Source organism: Papio anubis, chromosome 1 (genome assembly GCF_008728515.1).
Source record: "Papio anubis isolate 15944 chromosome 1, Panubis1.0, whole genome shotgun sequence".
NCBI lineage: Eukaryota > Metazoa > Chordata > Mammalia > Primates > Cercopithecidae > Papio > Papio anubis.
The window spans coordinates 156,024,273-156,038,054 of record NC_044976.1 but is presented as its reverse complement, the minus strand read 5'-3'; the positions used below and the strand labels follow the sequence as shown (position 1 = coordinate 156,038,054).

Genomic DNA, 13,782 nt, shown 5'->3' with positions numbered 1-13,782 from the left:
TGGGGGACAGAGCGAGACTCCGTCTCAAAAAAAAAAAAGAAAAAAAAAAGAGGACCATCTTAGACACCACTCTGAGGATACAGTTAGCCAAATATAGAATGGGGGCAATTCTGTAGGAAAAATTATTGTTCGTCAATAAGTAGCATTGAAAGAATAGAAGAGCTGGCCGGGCGCGGTGGCTCAAGCCTGTAATCCCAGCACTTTGGGAGGCCGAGACGGGTGGATCACGAGGTCAGGAGATCGAGACCATCCTGGCTAACACGGGGAAACCCCGTCTCTACTAAAAAATACAAAAAACTAGCCGGGCGATGTGGCGGGCGCCTGTAGTCCCAGCTACTCAGGAGCCTGAGGCAGGAGAATGGCGTAAACCGGGGAGGCGGAGCTTGCAGTGAGCTGAGATCCAGCCACTGCACTCCAGCCTGGGCGACAGAGCGAGACTCCGTCTCAAAAAAAAAGAAAAAAAAAGAAAGAATAGAAGAGCTGTTAGAGATTAAAAGAAACCTGAGAGACACAGCAACTAAATACAATTTGTTTATCTCAGTTGATTCCTGACTCAAACCAACCAAATAATTTTTGAGGCAATTGGAGAAAACTGTCCATGGACTGGATAATTGATAAGGAATTACTGTATACTTTGTGGGATATCATGGAATTGTGATCAAGTTGTTAAAAATTTAGTCCTATTTCTTAGAGACACATACAAAGTATATACAGGTGAAACTAAATTGTCTGACACATGCTTTAAAAATACCCTAGGGGATAGGGGGGAAGGCAGATAGATGAAACAAAGGGGCAGAATGTTAATAACTGTTGCAGCTTGGTTCTTTATATTCTGGCTCCTTACTTGTGTACATTTAAAATTCGCCATGACAAAAAAGTTAAATGTAGAACCTTTTTAAAAAAAATAAGCAAAACAAGCCCTTGCACAGGTATTCACGGAACTGAACTCTTGGAAATTTAAGGAACTGGAAAGCCAGTCAAGGCTGGAGGCGTTGGGGAGATGGCAGGGCAGGGAAGACTCTGAGTTTGACCTGGGCCTGGCATGATGGTGGAAGAGAGGGGAAGGGGCATGAACCAATGCATAGTAGGGTCAAAAGCCTCATCGTGCACATGCCAAGTGCATTCCTTGTTCCCATGCTGTGGGTGATGGGTGCTTGTTCCATCTCCTGGCCACACTATGGAGCCTTTATTTTTTTTTTCATTTTTTGAGACAGAGTTTCACTCTTGTTTCCGAGGCTGGAGTGCAATGGCACGATCTAGGCTTACTGCAACCTCCACCTCCTGGGTTCAAGCAATTCTCGTGTCTCAGCCGCCCGAGTAGCTGGGATCACAGGCACACGCCACCACACCTGGCTAATTTTTTATATTTTCAGTAGAGACGGGGTTTCATCATGTTGGCCAGGCTGGTCTCAAACTCCTGACCTCAAGTGATCCACCTGCCTCAGCCTCCCAAAGTGCTGGCACTACAGGCGTGAGTCATCATACCCAGCCCTACTCTGGGGTCTTTTAGATGAAAAATGCCACCATTGTCCCACACTTCAGACTCTTCCAGACCCTCTCTCCCCAACTCCCAAACCCCCCAGTCCAAGGTGCAGCACCGCCCCACCCAATTGGCAACTGACACAAAGAATGCTGGTCTATGCCTCCACCTGCTGGTGGCTACTGGGAAGTGAACCTGCCAAAAGCCAAAGGGCCCCCTGAACAGGGAGTTAAGAATGTTGTAGAAAGATCTGGTCTTTCCCTCATAAAAGAAACACATGCCAATAAACATATAAGAAAGCCTTTAATTTCATCACCATAAACATTATACTCTGATTGCTCACTTACAGTATAAAATATTTGCCCCGCTAAATAAATAAGACATTATTGCAAACGGCACTTAAACCCCCCTGAGAGATAAGACCTCCTTAGCTCAGGCAGGGGGTGCTCCTGAGTTTCTGTGTGAGATTCCCCAAGCACAGATATACTCTGGGGGGGCTGAGATGGACAAAGGCCTGGGAAACCACACTTTGTGCTTCTGGTCCTGCAACAGCTCCAAACAGGGTTGTGGAGCCAGTGGGGAAAGTTGGGGGTGAGGGAAATTTCAGGCAGTGCCTTCATCAGCCCAGTTCTAGAGACAGTAGAGGGGAGTAGAAGTGGGGGGAACCAGGCTGGGCCAAGAGAAAAGGGGTGGTTAGGGAAGCTGTTGAGACCTGAAGCCCCACCCTGCACCTTTCTTCAACCCCCTAACCTTGGGTAACAGCATTTGGAATTATCAGTCGGGATGAGTAAAATTTCCAAGGTCCTGGGTTAGGCATTTTGAGGAGCCAGACCCCAGGAGAAGAAGATTCTGGCAATGATCAGCCCAACGACCAGTGATCTCAGTGGACCTGATTGTTGGGGATCCCACCCTACCCAAATCTTAGACACCAACACAGAAAAGCTAGCAATGGATTCCCTTCTACTTTGTTAAATAAATAAGTTAAATATTTAAATGCCTGTGTCCCTATGATGGCAACAAAGGGACCAATAGGCCACGTCCTGATAAAAGGTAAGAGTCGAGGGATCAGCAAAAAGGCAGTGCTGTGGGCTGAGGGGACCTGGTGTGTTGCCCCTCAGGACTCTTCCCCTACAAATAACTTTCATACGTTCAAATCCCACGGAGGAGTGTTTCATCCTAGAAACTCCCATGCAAGAGCTACATTAAACGAAGCTGCAGGTTAAGGGGGCTTAGAGGTGGGAAACCAGGTGACTGAGTTTACTCAGCTCCCAAAACCCCTTCTCTAGGTATGTCTCAGCCAGGAGGCTAGCTGTTAACCCTGAGCCTGGGTAATCCACCTGCAGAGTCCCCACATTCCAGTGCATGGAGCAAATCAAATGCCTTGCCCTTCTAGCCTCCCTGTAGAAGTCCAGACTGAAACCCCCTTGGAAGGCTTCCAGTCAGGCAGCCCTAGAGACTGGGGAGAAGGGAGAGGGATATCCCAGCCCCCAGCTGTGCAGCTATGCACCTCAGCAGCACAGGGTGGCAGCAGAGAGCCACATTACTTTGGCAGCAACAGAAACTGGCGGCCAGCCCGGAAGCCCCATGGGGCTAACAAAGAGTGGGGAGCTGGGACCCAGTGAGGCAGGCCCTCCACCCCAATGTGCTGGAAGTTTTCTACACCGAGTATTTGGCCAAGTCGCTCTTGTCAAATACTACCTGTGTAGCAAAGTAAATGGCAACCAGACCCAGGCCTGCAGCAGACACCATATAGGCAGTGACAGACTGGCTGAGCTGGACGATGGAGCCCATAAACAGGGACGGGGCCACCTGGGACAGCAGGAAGGCACTATCCAGGATGGCGAGGTCCAGGCAGATGCCCCGGCCCGGAACCACCCTGGCCTCGGTGGGCTCACCCACCACCACACGTACAGAGACATCGCAGGCAGAGGCCCCGCAGAGCGCAGGTGGAGGCGGAAGCAGGCCACTGCCTCCAGCACCCACGTGTCCATTAGGGAAGGGAGCTCCAGGCTTAGGGCCTGGCAGGAAGCTGGTCATCAGGCTGTCCTCACTGCTAGTGCCTCCAGCGTCCCCTCGGTATTTGGGCAGGAACACCTAAGGCGGAGGGGTGAAGGAAAGGGGAAGAGGACAGGTGTGTACCCAGCACTGGGCCCCCCATGCCCCCCAGCTGTGAGACTGGACCCTCACCTCCACCCCAGGGGCCGGAAAAACACAGGCAATGGGGCTTCATGAGAATCAGGAGCAGGAGAGAAGATGAAGACCTTAGTTGGTGCAGGTCTAACCAGGACCCTTCCTCAAGAGTGGGAGAAGGGTAATGGGTGGGGCGGGGACAAAATGTGAACCCCAAAGTCTAGGTCTCCTCTAGCCTCTTAGAACAGGTAAGAGGCAGACAAACTCAATACCACAAGTCAAAGAGAGAACAGAGCTCCAAGGTAAGGAAAAGACACAGGGGGAATGAAGATGGTGGGAGGAGATGCACAGAATAGAGGAACAAAAGCCAAGGCAGGGCCCCTGATAGCCCAAACGCCACGCGGCTCTCCTAACCTTCCTTCCTGCCTGCCCTCCGCTTTGACATCTGGAAATCCTCATTGCCCTGTGCATAGAAGCTCTGCCTCTCTGGCATCCCAGATGCCACTAGGGTAGCTGCCCTGCCATGCGCTCCCTTGTCCCCAGCCTTGGGGCAGGGAGAATCCAGTAGACCTCAAGCAGGAGGAATGCCCCTCTTCCCACCTCCTCCAGCCCCAGCTGTGCTAATGTTGAAGGCTTCCTACTTCCTTCCTGTCTGACTTAGATCAGAGTGACTGGTCGACCAGCATCCCCACAACCCCTGCCCTTGATGGCCCAGAGCCTCCTATTTAAGGACAAGGCCAGGTCTTATCCAACATTGTCTCCATGCCAGAAGAGTTGAGTTGGCTGCATTTGCGAGCTAGGAGCCATGGCAAAGCTCAAACCTGACACCAGGGAAGCCCACAGCTCACCATACAGCTCAACAAGCGGGTAAAGGAACAGGCAGACAGCGTGCAGTGCCAAGTCTGCCATCAGCTGCTGTTAGGAAGGGGCCTCCCAGGACTTCTCCTTCCTGCCTGCCACCCCAGGAATGTCTGCTAAGGCTGGAGTCTGGAGTGGTCCAAGGATAGACATGCTGCTGCATCTGGAAAAGATGGCTAGCCCCAGAACGTTCCCTGGCACGATGGCACACACTCAGGCCTGGCTGCTGATGCCAGCCCCCTGCCCCCAGCCCAGGCAAGCAGAAGAGTGAAGGTTGAAGGTTATCAGTGGGCTAACAGGGGTCTCAGGGACCAGGCTCCCCTAACCAAAACCTTGGCCCCTCCCCTCCATACCTCTCACCCCTGCAGCTACCTGCTTAGTTAACCAGCCTCTGAGCTACAAACTTACCTACTCCTCCCCAAGTGCTGTGAGAGGCAGGGGCAGGTCTTCCCTACAGTCTGAGAGCTCTCTGAGAGCAGGCCTGCATCTCCTCCTCCCTTGGGACACCCCAACTGCATGCCCTTCAAGGCAGAGTCCAGCACCCAGGGTTGTAGCTCAGTGAGGTCACTGGAGGGGACAGGGTAACCACACTGCCTGGGTTAGGTAGCTTCCCAAGGAAGGGGGCCCCTGGAGGGCTGGTTAGTGTAGGGCCGACCAAGCAGGAGGTCCCCACGACTCACACAGTGCCCAAGTGAGTGGGTCAGGTGTCAAGCTCAGATATCTGCCATGGGGCAAGGGGAAGGGGAAAGGGAAGAACAAAGGAGGGAGGCAGGAAAAGAAAAGGGAATTAGAAAAGCCAGAAAGGAAGTGGGTAGGAAGGAGCCTGCCCTATCTACAGACCAGAGTAGGACACAGGCTAAGTCAGGTTGCTGCTCCCTGAAGAAAGAGGTGTTGCTAAGGACGGACCATTCCCACTCATTCCCACTCGCATCTGCTGAGGCTGACAGGGGTCATCCGATCTAGCGCCCTGCCTCTTCATAGAACAACCAGCCTAGAAACCTAGGGCTCCTGCTGGCCTGACTCTTCGGGATTCCCGCTAATGGTTTTGCATTTCCTGCAATCATCCATTCAAGTGCTACACAGTCCTGACCCCAGGAAGTCATTCCCAGAATCTAATCTACACTCTTCTGCAGACCAAGCCTCTGGCCCTGGGGCTAGGATGAGCTTCCTCTCTGATTCAAAGAAGCCTTCTCCCAAGTTCCTTGCCAGGTATCAGGTTCTGGGCTAGTGGGCCTCCCAAAAACCCAGACCACCCCTCCCACCCTGACTCCACCCACCAGCCAATGAGTACCTGCCTCTCCCGGTGGTAGAGGGAGGCCAGTGTGTAGGGCAGGATCTGCAGGGCTGAGAAGGTGAACCCAGTGAGGGCGGCTGAAGCCGTCACCACAGCCACGCTGTGGGACAGGCACGTGGCACCGGCAGCCACAGGGAAAGCTGCCACACTGGCCAGATAGACTGCTCGAGTGCCGAATCGCTGCACCAGCCGGTCCATGACCAGAGAGAAGACCAGGGAGATGGCGCACTGCAGGAACAGCCCCAGACTGCCCATCCGAACGCCTGCAGAGGGAGAGAGGCCATCAGACAGGGTCTGGCAGGGAAGGGTACGCGCAGTCTTGAGGAGATGAGAAGGCGGGACCACAGGCACCTGCTGCACAAGACCTGCTGTGGACCAGCCCTGCTCCCCAGCACCCTTCCCCTTTCTACCTGTAGCAATGGGAGTCCAGGTTCTTCCCCTGACCCTCAGAGAATGTGGGCAAAGCCCCTCGCTGAAGGCAGAGGAAGGTGGTCCGAAGGTTTCTTGGGAGTCTCAGCTGTGGGGACAGGAGGGTGAGAGGGAACACAAAGACAGATAGCCATAGGCTTCAAGACGATTCTAGGACACCTGGAAGGCACTGGTGAGATTATTTGGAAAGTCGTCGGGGGAGGAGAGGCAACACTGCGGCTGGAACCAGGCAGGTCTAAAATCCAGCCTTGACTCCTCCACTCCCTCAAGACTTTGAATAAGCTCCACCTTTCCTTCTGTCAAACTGGGGCAATGACTCTGATCAAACTCCTAGAGCAGCCAGAGGCCCTCCTGAAACTGCAGGCAGAGATGTTCCACACCCGTGAGGAGCTGTGTGTGCAGACTGGGTCCATCCCCACTTTCCTGACAGAGAAGGGCCAGGATGGAGAGGCACCAGCCCAGACACAGCCCCAAGTGTCGTCTCTGGTGGGCGGCTCCCACACCCGCCTCTGCTGGCTGCTGAGGCCTTACCTTCATCATAGTGTCTCCGGGCCTCGGTGCCCAGCTCAGCTCTGGGCACGCCCTGGTACAGCCCCTCGCCCACGAAATCCGTGTAAAACAGCGTGAAGGTCATGAGTGCCATCCAGCTGCACAGCTCAGCCACGAAGAGCCGGCGCAGGGTGCGGGGCATGCGGCAGCACAGCTGGTGCAGCCGGGGAAGCAGGGCGCCCAGGTTCCGGAAAGCCAGGCGGGCCCAGCACGGACAGCAGTGGGACGGCAGGGAGGGGGCAGACAGCCCTTCCGCTGGCTCGGCGGGGCCCAGTGCTGCCTCCTCGGCCACCAGCAGTGTGGCTGCTACGCAGGTGAGGAAGATGAGGGTGAGCAGGCCAAAGAGGCACTCCTCCTGGGTGCCCAGGTAGGGGGCCAGGGCACTGGTGTCCCAGTCAATGGCAGGCAGGAGGTAGCCCAGGCAGCCCCCAAGACTGATCATGAAGGCATAGACGGAGTAGGCCTGGCGACAGTGGTCCGGGTCCCGGAACAGGTCAGAGAGCAGGGCCTCCAGTGGAGTGAAGCACACCTGGCCACAGAAGTCCAGCAGCCCCACGCCCAGGATGAGCAGTGCCAGCTCCAGGGACCTGGGATCCGGGCACAGCAGCCCTGCCAGCCAGCCGGCCCTTGGGATGAGAAAGAGGCTCAGCAGGATGCCCAAGGACAGCACCCAGATGAAGGGCCGCCGGCGGCCATAGCGTCCGCGCCAGTGGTCACTGGCTGAGCCTAGGAGCGGGACAGAGACCAGGCCCAGCACTGGACCGATGCCTGCAAGAAGGGAAGTAGTATGAGTCAATGGCTGGGACAAGTAAAGGGCAAGGGGAAGGGGACCCAAGCTCTGTGAGAAGGATGGAAATAACATTCCGTACTCGACACTGTGCTACATCTTCCCAGGGATGCTGTAATTTACTCCTCATAACACAGGCATTACAGATGCCCCCATTTTCAGATGGACAAACTGAGGCATGGAGCAACTAAGAAGTGATATTTATTCAAGGGCACAGACCTAGGGAGGGTAAGAGGCAGTGTTTCAACAAGCAGTGTGACTCCAGAGCCTGCAATCCTCAGAGGGACACCTCTCCCTGGGGGTGAGGGGTTGTCACACAATGGTGACTACTTGCCTTCTGTGGCTTTTGCAGAATTTATCTGCAGAGTCAGAAGCTTGCCCTAGGGGTAGGAGCAAGCCCCAGCTGGGAGACCTTGATGGAGTCCCAGCTCTACTGTTCAGCTGCTATTTGGCTTCGGCTAAGGCTTACCTAACCTCTTAAAAGCCTCTGCTTCCTTCTCTGTAAAATGGATCACCTCAAATGGTAGTTGTAAACATTGAATGAGATAATCGCTGTAAATTATAAAAGGGCTAGCCAAAGGTTAGGAGCCTTTCTCCAGTGTCTCCTATGAGCCAGGCACTGTGCAGGACCAGGGATCCAGAGGTGACTAGGGTATGTCCTTGATATTCTCTTCTTTCTCTTGGTGTGCCCCCTCAGCCCAGGGTCACCCTCCTGCCTAGCAATGCCTTCCCAGCAGACCACCTCTCCCTCCAAGCAGCTCCCAGGGCAGAGGTACGCCTGCCCCACATCCCAGGTGGCACGTATCTGGAACAGGAAGGAAGGAGGATGTTGTGACTCACCCAGCACCATGGTCATGAACTTCTCTTCTACCCCCACTTCCAGCAGCAGAGGCGGCACATAGGTGATGCCTGCGGCCAAACACACTTCCAGGCCAAAGGTTAGCAGGTTGATCAGCAAGAGCTGGGCTTTCCGGTGCCGCAGCAGGCGGCTCACCCACAGCCTCTGGACCATAGTGGGCCAGGCGGGTAGGGCTCAGGGGGCCGTTTAAGCACTCCAGAACTGCTTCGTCTCCGCTCTGCTCCAGAAGCCACGGCCTCTCCTCCTTGCTGCCGCCAACTGCCTAGCAATCAGCCAGGCGCCCATTTCCGCCAGCCCTTTGGTGCCGGTCCAGCTTCTCAGCCCATGCTCAACACCTGCTGCTGTGGGGCACCTCAGTGGGGACACATCTCATCACTCAGATCCTAAAAGGGCGGGGCAATCACAAGCACACGGGGTGTTAAGTTCTGGGAGCCAGGTCTCCAGGATTTGCTCTAAATTGTCTGGATCCTGATCATTCACAGGCTGGCGATTGGCCCTGCCACCAAGGTGCCACCCCCTGCTGCCCAGTCAGGAAATGCATGTTAATATTAGCCTAAGGCTGACATAATTAATAAGGTAAATATGATTTTTTAAACCTCAGCACTCTCCAGAGCCAAACAGATGTTGGTTGTTCTCTGTTTTGAAAAATCTACAATTGCCCTTCCCTGTTAGTACTGGGGAGGGGAGGGGGTAGCAATCAAACCAGCTAGCAAGGTGCCCCCGGAGACCCTCTGCCAGGCCTGGTTTGTTTGCTTTTCTCTTTCTACTCCCCAAACCTGGGGTGTTCAATTCCCATTTGTTAAGAGTAACACTTCTATTCCACATTGCTTGGCCATAAGCCACACTGCACCACAACCCCTAACCCCAAAGACCAGGATGAAGGGGAAAGGGAGGAGAGGCTGTTTTGTTACGTTGGGTTTTAACTTAGAGAAGGCTCCCTGGGATGAGCCAAGGCCTGAAAATCTCTACCTTGAGTTCCTCCCTGAGGTGAACGTTCAAGGGGAAGAAACAATCCCACACGTGACTGTCCAACTGTCATGGGAGAGTGGAGCCGTCCCCAGGTTCTAGCTCACAGGGGCATGAAACCACACCACCTGCCAACACCTGTAATGATACCAGGGACTCCCCCAAGCTGGCAGGATGCCCAGCCACTTCCAGGGCAGCCCTTCTGTGCTCCCTAAATGGCAGAGAAAGAAATTTTTCTGTGCTCCTTTCAATTTTCAGCAGAGAAGTCCCACACCCCTTCCTGCTATACCTGCCTCCTGTGCAAAGAGAACCATCCTGTATCTCCCCTGCCAAGCAAGTGGCCTCCAAGTCTTACTCCCTGACAATACACCCACTGCAGTCACCTCTGCTTAGAAGTGACTATGAAAAGCCAGGTGTGGTGGAACATGCCTGTAATTCTAGCACTTTGGGAGGCCGAGGCAGGTGGATCATTTGAGGTCAGGAGTTCAAGACCAGCCTTGCCAACATGGTGAAACCCTGTCTCTGCTAAAAACACAAAAATTAGCCGGGCATGGTGGCAGGTGCCTGTAATCCCAGCTAATCAGGAAGCAGAGGCAGAACTGCTTGAACCCGGGAGGTGGAGGTTGCAATGAGCCACTGCACTGTAGTCTGGGCAACAGAGCAAGACTCCCGTCTCAAAAAAAATAAACTTTGGGAGGCCAAGGTGGGCAGATCACCTAAGGTCGAGAGTTTGCGACCAGCCTGCCCAACATGGTGAAACCCCGTCTCTACTAAAAATACAAAATTAGCCAGGTGTGGTGACTCATGCCTGTAATCCCAGCTACTTGGGAGGTTGAGGCAGGAGAATCGCTTGAACCTGGGAGGCAGAGGTTGTGGTGAGCCGAGATCACGCATTTGCACTCCAGCCTGGGCAACAAGAGCAAAACTCCATCTCAAAAAAAAAAGAAAAGGTGACTACAAAAGAGGGAACCAAGTCACACATCAAGAGTAGATACTACAGAGGGTGAGTCTTGGTGAGGAAAGGCAGGAGGCTCCTTATCTGTCATCCATCCCAAAACAGAGGAAGGGGACAGAGCTTCCTGGCACTCGTGGCTGGAGCACCTTCCTTCTCCTCCCTAATTCAATCCCATAAATGCTACTGAAGGGCACCTACTCTGGTGCAAGGACCACAGTGGCTGAGGGCCTGGCTCCAGTCTCCTCCACCAGAGACCAACCCCAGGCCCCACTCATGCCCTCTGCCAATCTCAGCACCTCATAATAAAAGGCACTTCAACTTCTCTTATCTTTTCACATAATACTAAGCCCCATGGGGCCTTGCATGTTACAAAGCGTGTTGTGGGTGCTCTGAGCTGTGCCACAGAGAGATCAGGACCAAGTGTGGTGGCTCACGCCTGTAATCTCAGAACTTTGAGAGGCCAAGGCAGGAGGATCACTTGAGCCCAGGAGTTTAAGACCAGCCTGGGCAACACAGCGAGACCCCCTTTCTACAAAAAATTTAAAAATTAGCCAGGTGTGGTAGTATGCACCTGTGGTCCCAGCTACTTAAGAGGCTGAGATGGGAGGATTGCTTGAGTCTGGGAGGTCAAGGGTGCAGTGTGCAGTGATCAGAACATTGCCTCCAGTCTGGGTGACAGAGGGAGACGCTGCCTAAAAAAAAAAAAAAAAAAAAATTAGATGGCTATCAATCCTGGGTAAGGTCTGTTCACTCCACCACCACCTTCAGGGGCTTTGCAGCTGGCAGATCATGAAGGAAGGGAATTGAGATAAGGCTGGGCAACCAGCAGCCTCCTCCCCTAAATCCTGGTCAGACTCACCCTTTGGGATGGGGCACAGGGCCTCCTATGGAGGTGGCATGAGAAGGTGTGTAAAATACTGACCCATACTGTCTTCAAAAGGAAGGTGAAGGCCAGACCTCAGTCTTAGCTGAGCTGTCGTAGGTTCAACTTGAGTCCCTCATTGCTGCATTTCCACAGTGCCCCCAAGAAGGAAAGCAGGAGACAGCACAGAGACCAAGAGGCAGTGCCATCCAGCCTAAGAGGAGGGATTCTGTGGCCAAAGGCTTCCAGCCCATTCCACTCCCCACCCTTGTTCTGGGAGGGCCCTGAATGCTAACCTGCTCTGGGTTTTCAGGAGACCAGGTCCTCCCTGAGCAAACAGAGACTTTGTTAGACCCAGCCTCGCCCATAACCTGCACCCATTCTCTAAGTCCTGGCTGCTCCCTATTGTTTAAAATAATTTGCAGGCCAGACACAGTGGCTCACATGTGTAATCTCAGCACTTTGGGAGGCTGGAGTGGGAGGATGGCTTGAGGACAGGAGCTTAAGAACAGCCTGGGCAACATAGCAAGACTCTGTTTCTACAAAAATAAAAATAAAATAGGCAGGGCACAGTGGCTCATGCCTATAATCCCAGCACTTTGGGAAGCCAAAGCAGGCAAATTACCTGAGGTCAGGAGGTTCAAGACCAGCCTGGCCAACGTGGTGAAACCCCATCTCTACTAAAAATACAAAAATTAGCTGGGCATGGTGGCGTGCGCCTACAATCCCAGCTACTTGGGAGGCTGAAGGAGGAGAATCACTTGAACCTGGGAGGTGGACGTTGCAGTGAGCCAAGATCATGCCACTGTACTCCACTCTGGGTGACACAGCAAGATTCTGTCTCGAAAAATAAATAGAAGAGCTGGGCATACTACCACACCTGGCTATTATAGGTGGTTCACGCCTATAATCCCAGCACTTTGGGAGGCGGAGGCAGGCGGATCACCAGGTCAGGGGTTCCAGACCAGCCTGGCCAACATAGCGAAACTCCATCTCTACTAAAAATACAAAAATAGCTGGGCATGGTGGCGGGCACCTGTAATCCTAGCTACTCAAGAGGCTCTGGCAGGAGAATCACTTGAACCCGGGAGGCAGAAGTTGCAGTGAGCCAAGATTGTGCCATTGCACCTCAGCCCCTGCAACAGTGCAAGACTCCATCTCAAATAAAATAAAAAATAGGCTGGGCACGGTGGCTCACGTCTGTAATCCCAGCACTTTGGGAGGCCGAGGCAGGTGGATCACGAGGTCAGGAGATCGAGACCATCCTGGCGAACACGGTGAAACCCCATCTCGACTAAAAATACAAAAAAATTAGCCGGGTGTGGTGGCAGGCGCCTGTAGTCCCAGCTTCTCGGGAGGCTGAGGCAGGAGAATGGTGTGAACCCAGGAGGCAGCGGAGCTTGCAGTGAGCCGAGATCGCGCCACTGCACTCCAACCTGGGCAAGACAGCAAGACTCCGTCTCAAAAAAAAAATAATAATAATAAAATAAAATAAATAATAAATAAATAAATAAAATAAAAAATAAAAATTAGCTGGGCATGGTGGCATGCACCTATAATCCAAGCTACTCAGGAGGCTGAGGTGGGAGGATCTCCTGAGTCCAGGAGTTCAAGGCTGCAAGTGAGCTATGATCATGCCACTGTTCTCCAGCCTGGGCAACAGAGTGAGACTTGATCTCTAAAAAACAAATAAATAAAAATAAACCACAGCTGTCCAGCAACCATTAATCACCCCACCTGCCTTGCCTCTCCCTTAATCCAGTTCCCAGGCCCCCCAGGAATTAGCAGGATCCTTCTTAGCCCACATGGGAAAGACAAAAGAAAGGGGTAAAGAGAAGAGTGCCCCCCACCATCCTCCTACAGCCCAGAGAGCTCATTAGCAGCTTTCCCCTTCCTGGGTTGTCTTTCTCCAATGCCCCCCACCCCCACCCAGAGATTCTTTACCTGGTAACTAGGGGTTGGGCCAGGTGGGGAAAGGATTTGACTAGGAAGGGGGCAGGCTTCAAGCACCCCTGTATTTGGTTGCAGAGCCCGTCCTCCCTTGTTTGAGTTCTACTCTGCCCAGGGGTCCAGAGTCCTCTTGACACCCCCAGACTTTACTCTTCCCAGCTCAGAATTGCCTGAGGAGTTCCAAGCCCATAAGCACACTCTGCCCTCCAAAGCCCCCTTTTCTTATCCTTGCATCCTTTCCAGTGCCTCGGTCCCTGTCATTTCATCCCTACTCCAGGGTCCTCGGGCTAAGGAGACCACAGAGGACTCCTGAGCACTAAGTCCAGCGGCTCGCCATCCCCCTTCCAGGGCCGCCTTCCCTGGAGCATAAATGGAGGAGCCCAGCCTTTCTCAGTTCTCAGGCTCAGGGAGGTCAGAGAACAAGAAGTCTTTCAGTACCACTTTCCTGGCCACCACTCCCATCAGCAGCCCCAGGGCAAGCTTCTTGCCAAAGCTTGCAAGTGACAGATCAGTGTTGGAACCCCGCCTCCTACCCCAAGTCTGCGGAACTCCCCCGTCCTCCTGGGGACAGGGTCCAATTCTCCCCTACACCCTCCAGTCTTGGAGATGCTTCTAAAATCCTCCTGCCCCACTACTCCTGGAACACTTTGTCTGGCAAAGACA

General features: G+C 53.5%; 1 protein-coding gene across 6 annotated transcripts in view; it reads right to left on the bottom strand.

The window, feature by feature from the left end:
• Window positions 1-1,764: 1,764 nt before the first annotated feature.
• SLC45A3 (solute carrier family 45 member 3) overlaps window positions 1,765-13,782 on the bottom strand; it is a 24,191-nt gene continuing 12,173 nt past the window's right edge. For 2 of the 6 annotated variants that reach the window (XM_017950115.2, XM_017950124.3), the window contains exons 2-6: window positions 10,879-10,999; window positions 8,368-8,769; window positions 6,723-7,508; window positions 5,760-6,025; window positions 1,767-3,574 (exon numbers count right to left, since the gene is read on the bottom strand). In XM_017950115.2, the coding sequence (XP_017805604.1) occupies window positions 3,137-3,574; window positions 5,760-6,025; window positions 6,723-7,508; window positions 8,368-8,539 (1,662 nt within the window). In that variant the 5' untranslated portion in view covers window positions 8,540-8,769; window positions 10,879-10,999 and the 3' untranslated portion in view covers window positions 1,767-3,136. Of the gene's footprint in view, window positions 3,575-5,759; window positions 6,026-6,722; window positions 7,509-8,367; window positions 8,770-9,355; window positions 9,836-10,878; window positions 11,000-13,782 lie in introns of those variants that run through there. The other 4 variants (XM_017950131.2, XM_009188809.4, XM_003893217.3 and 1 more) reach the window with 4 other exon arrangements.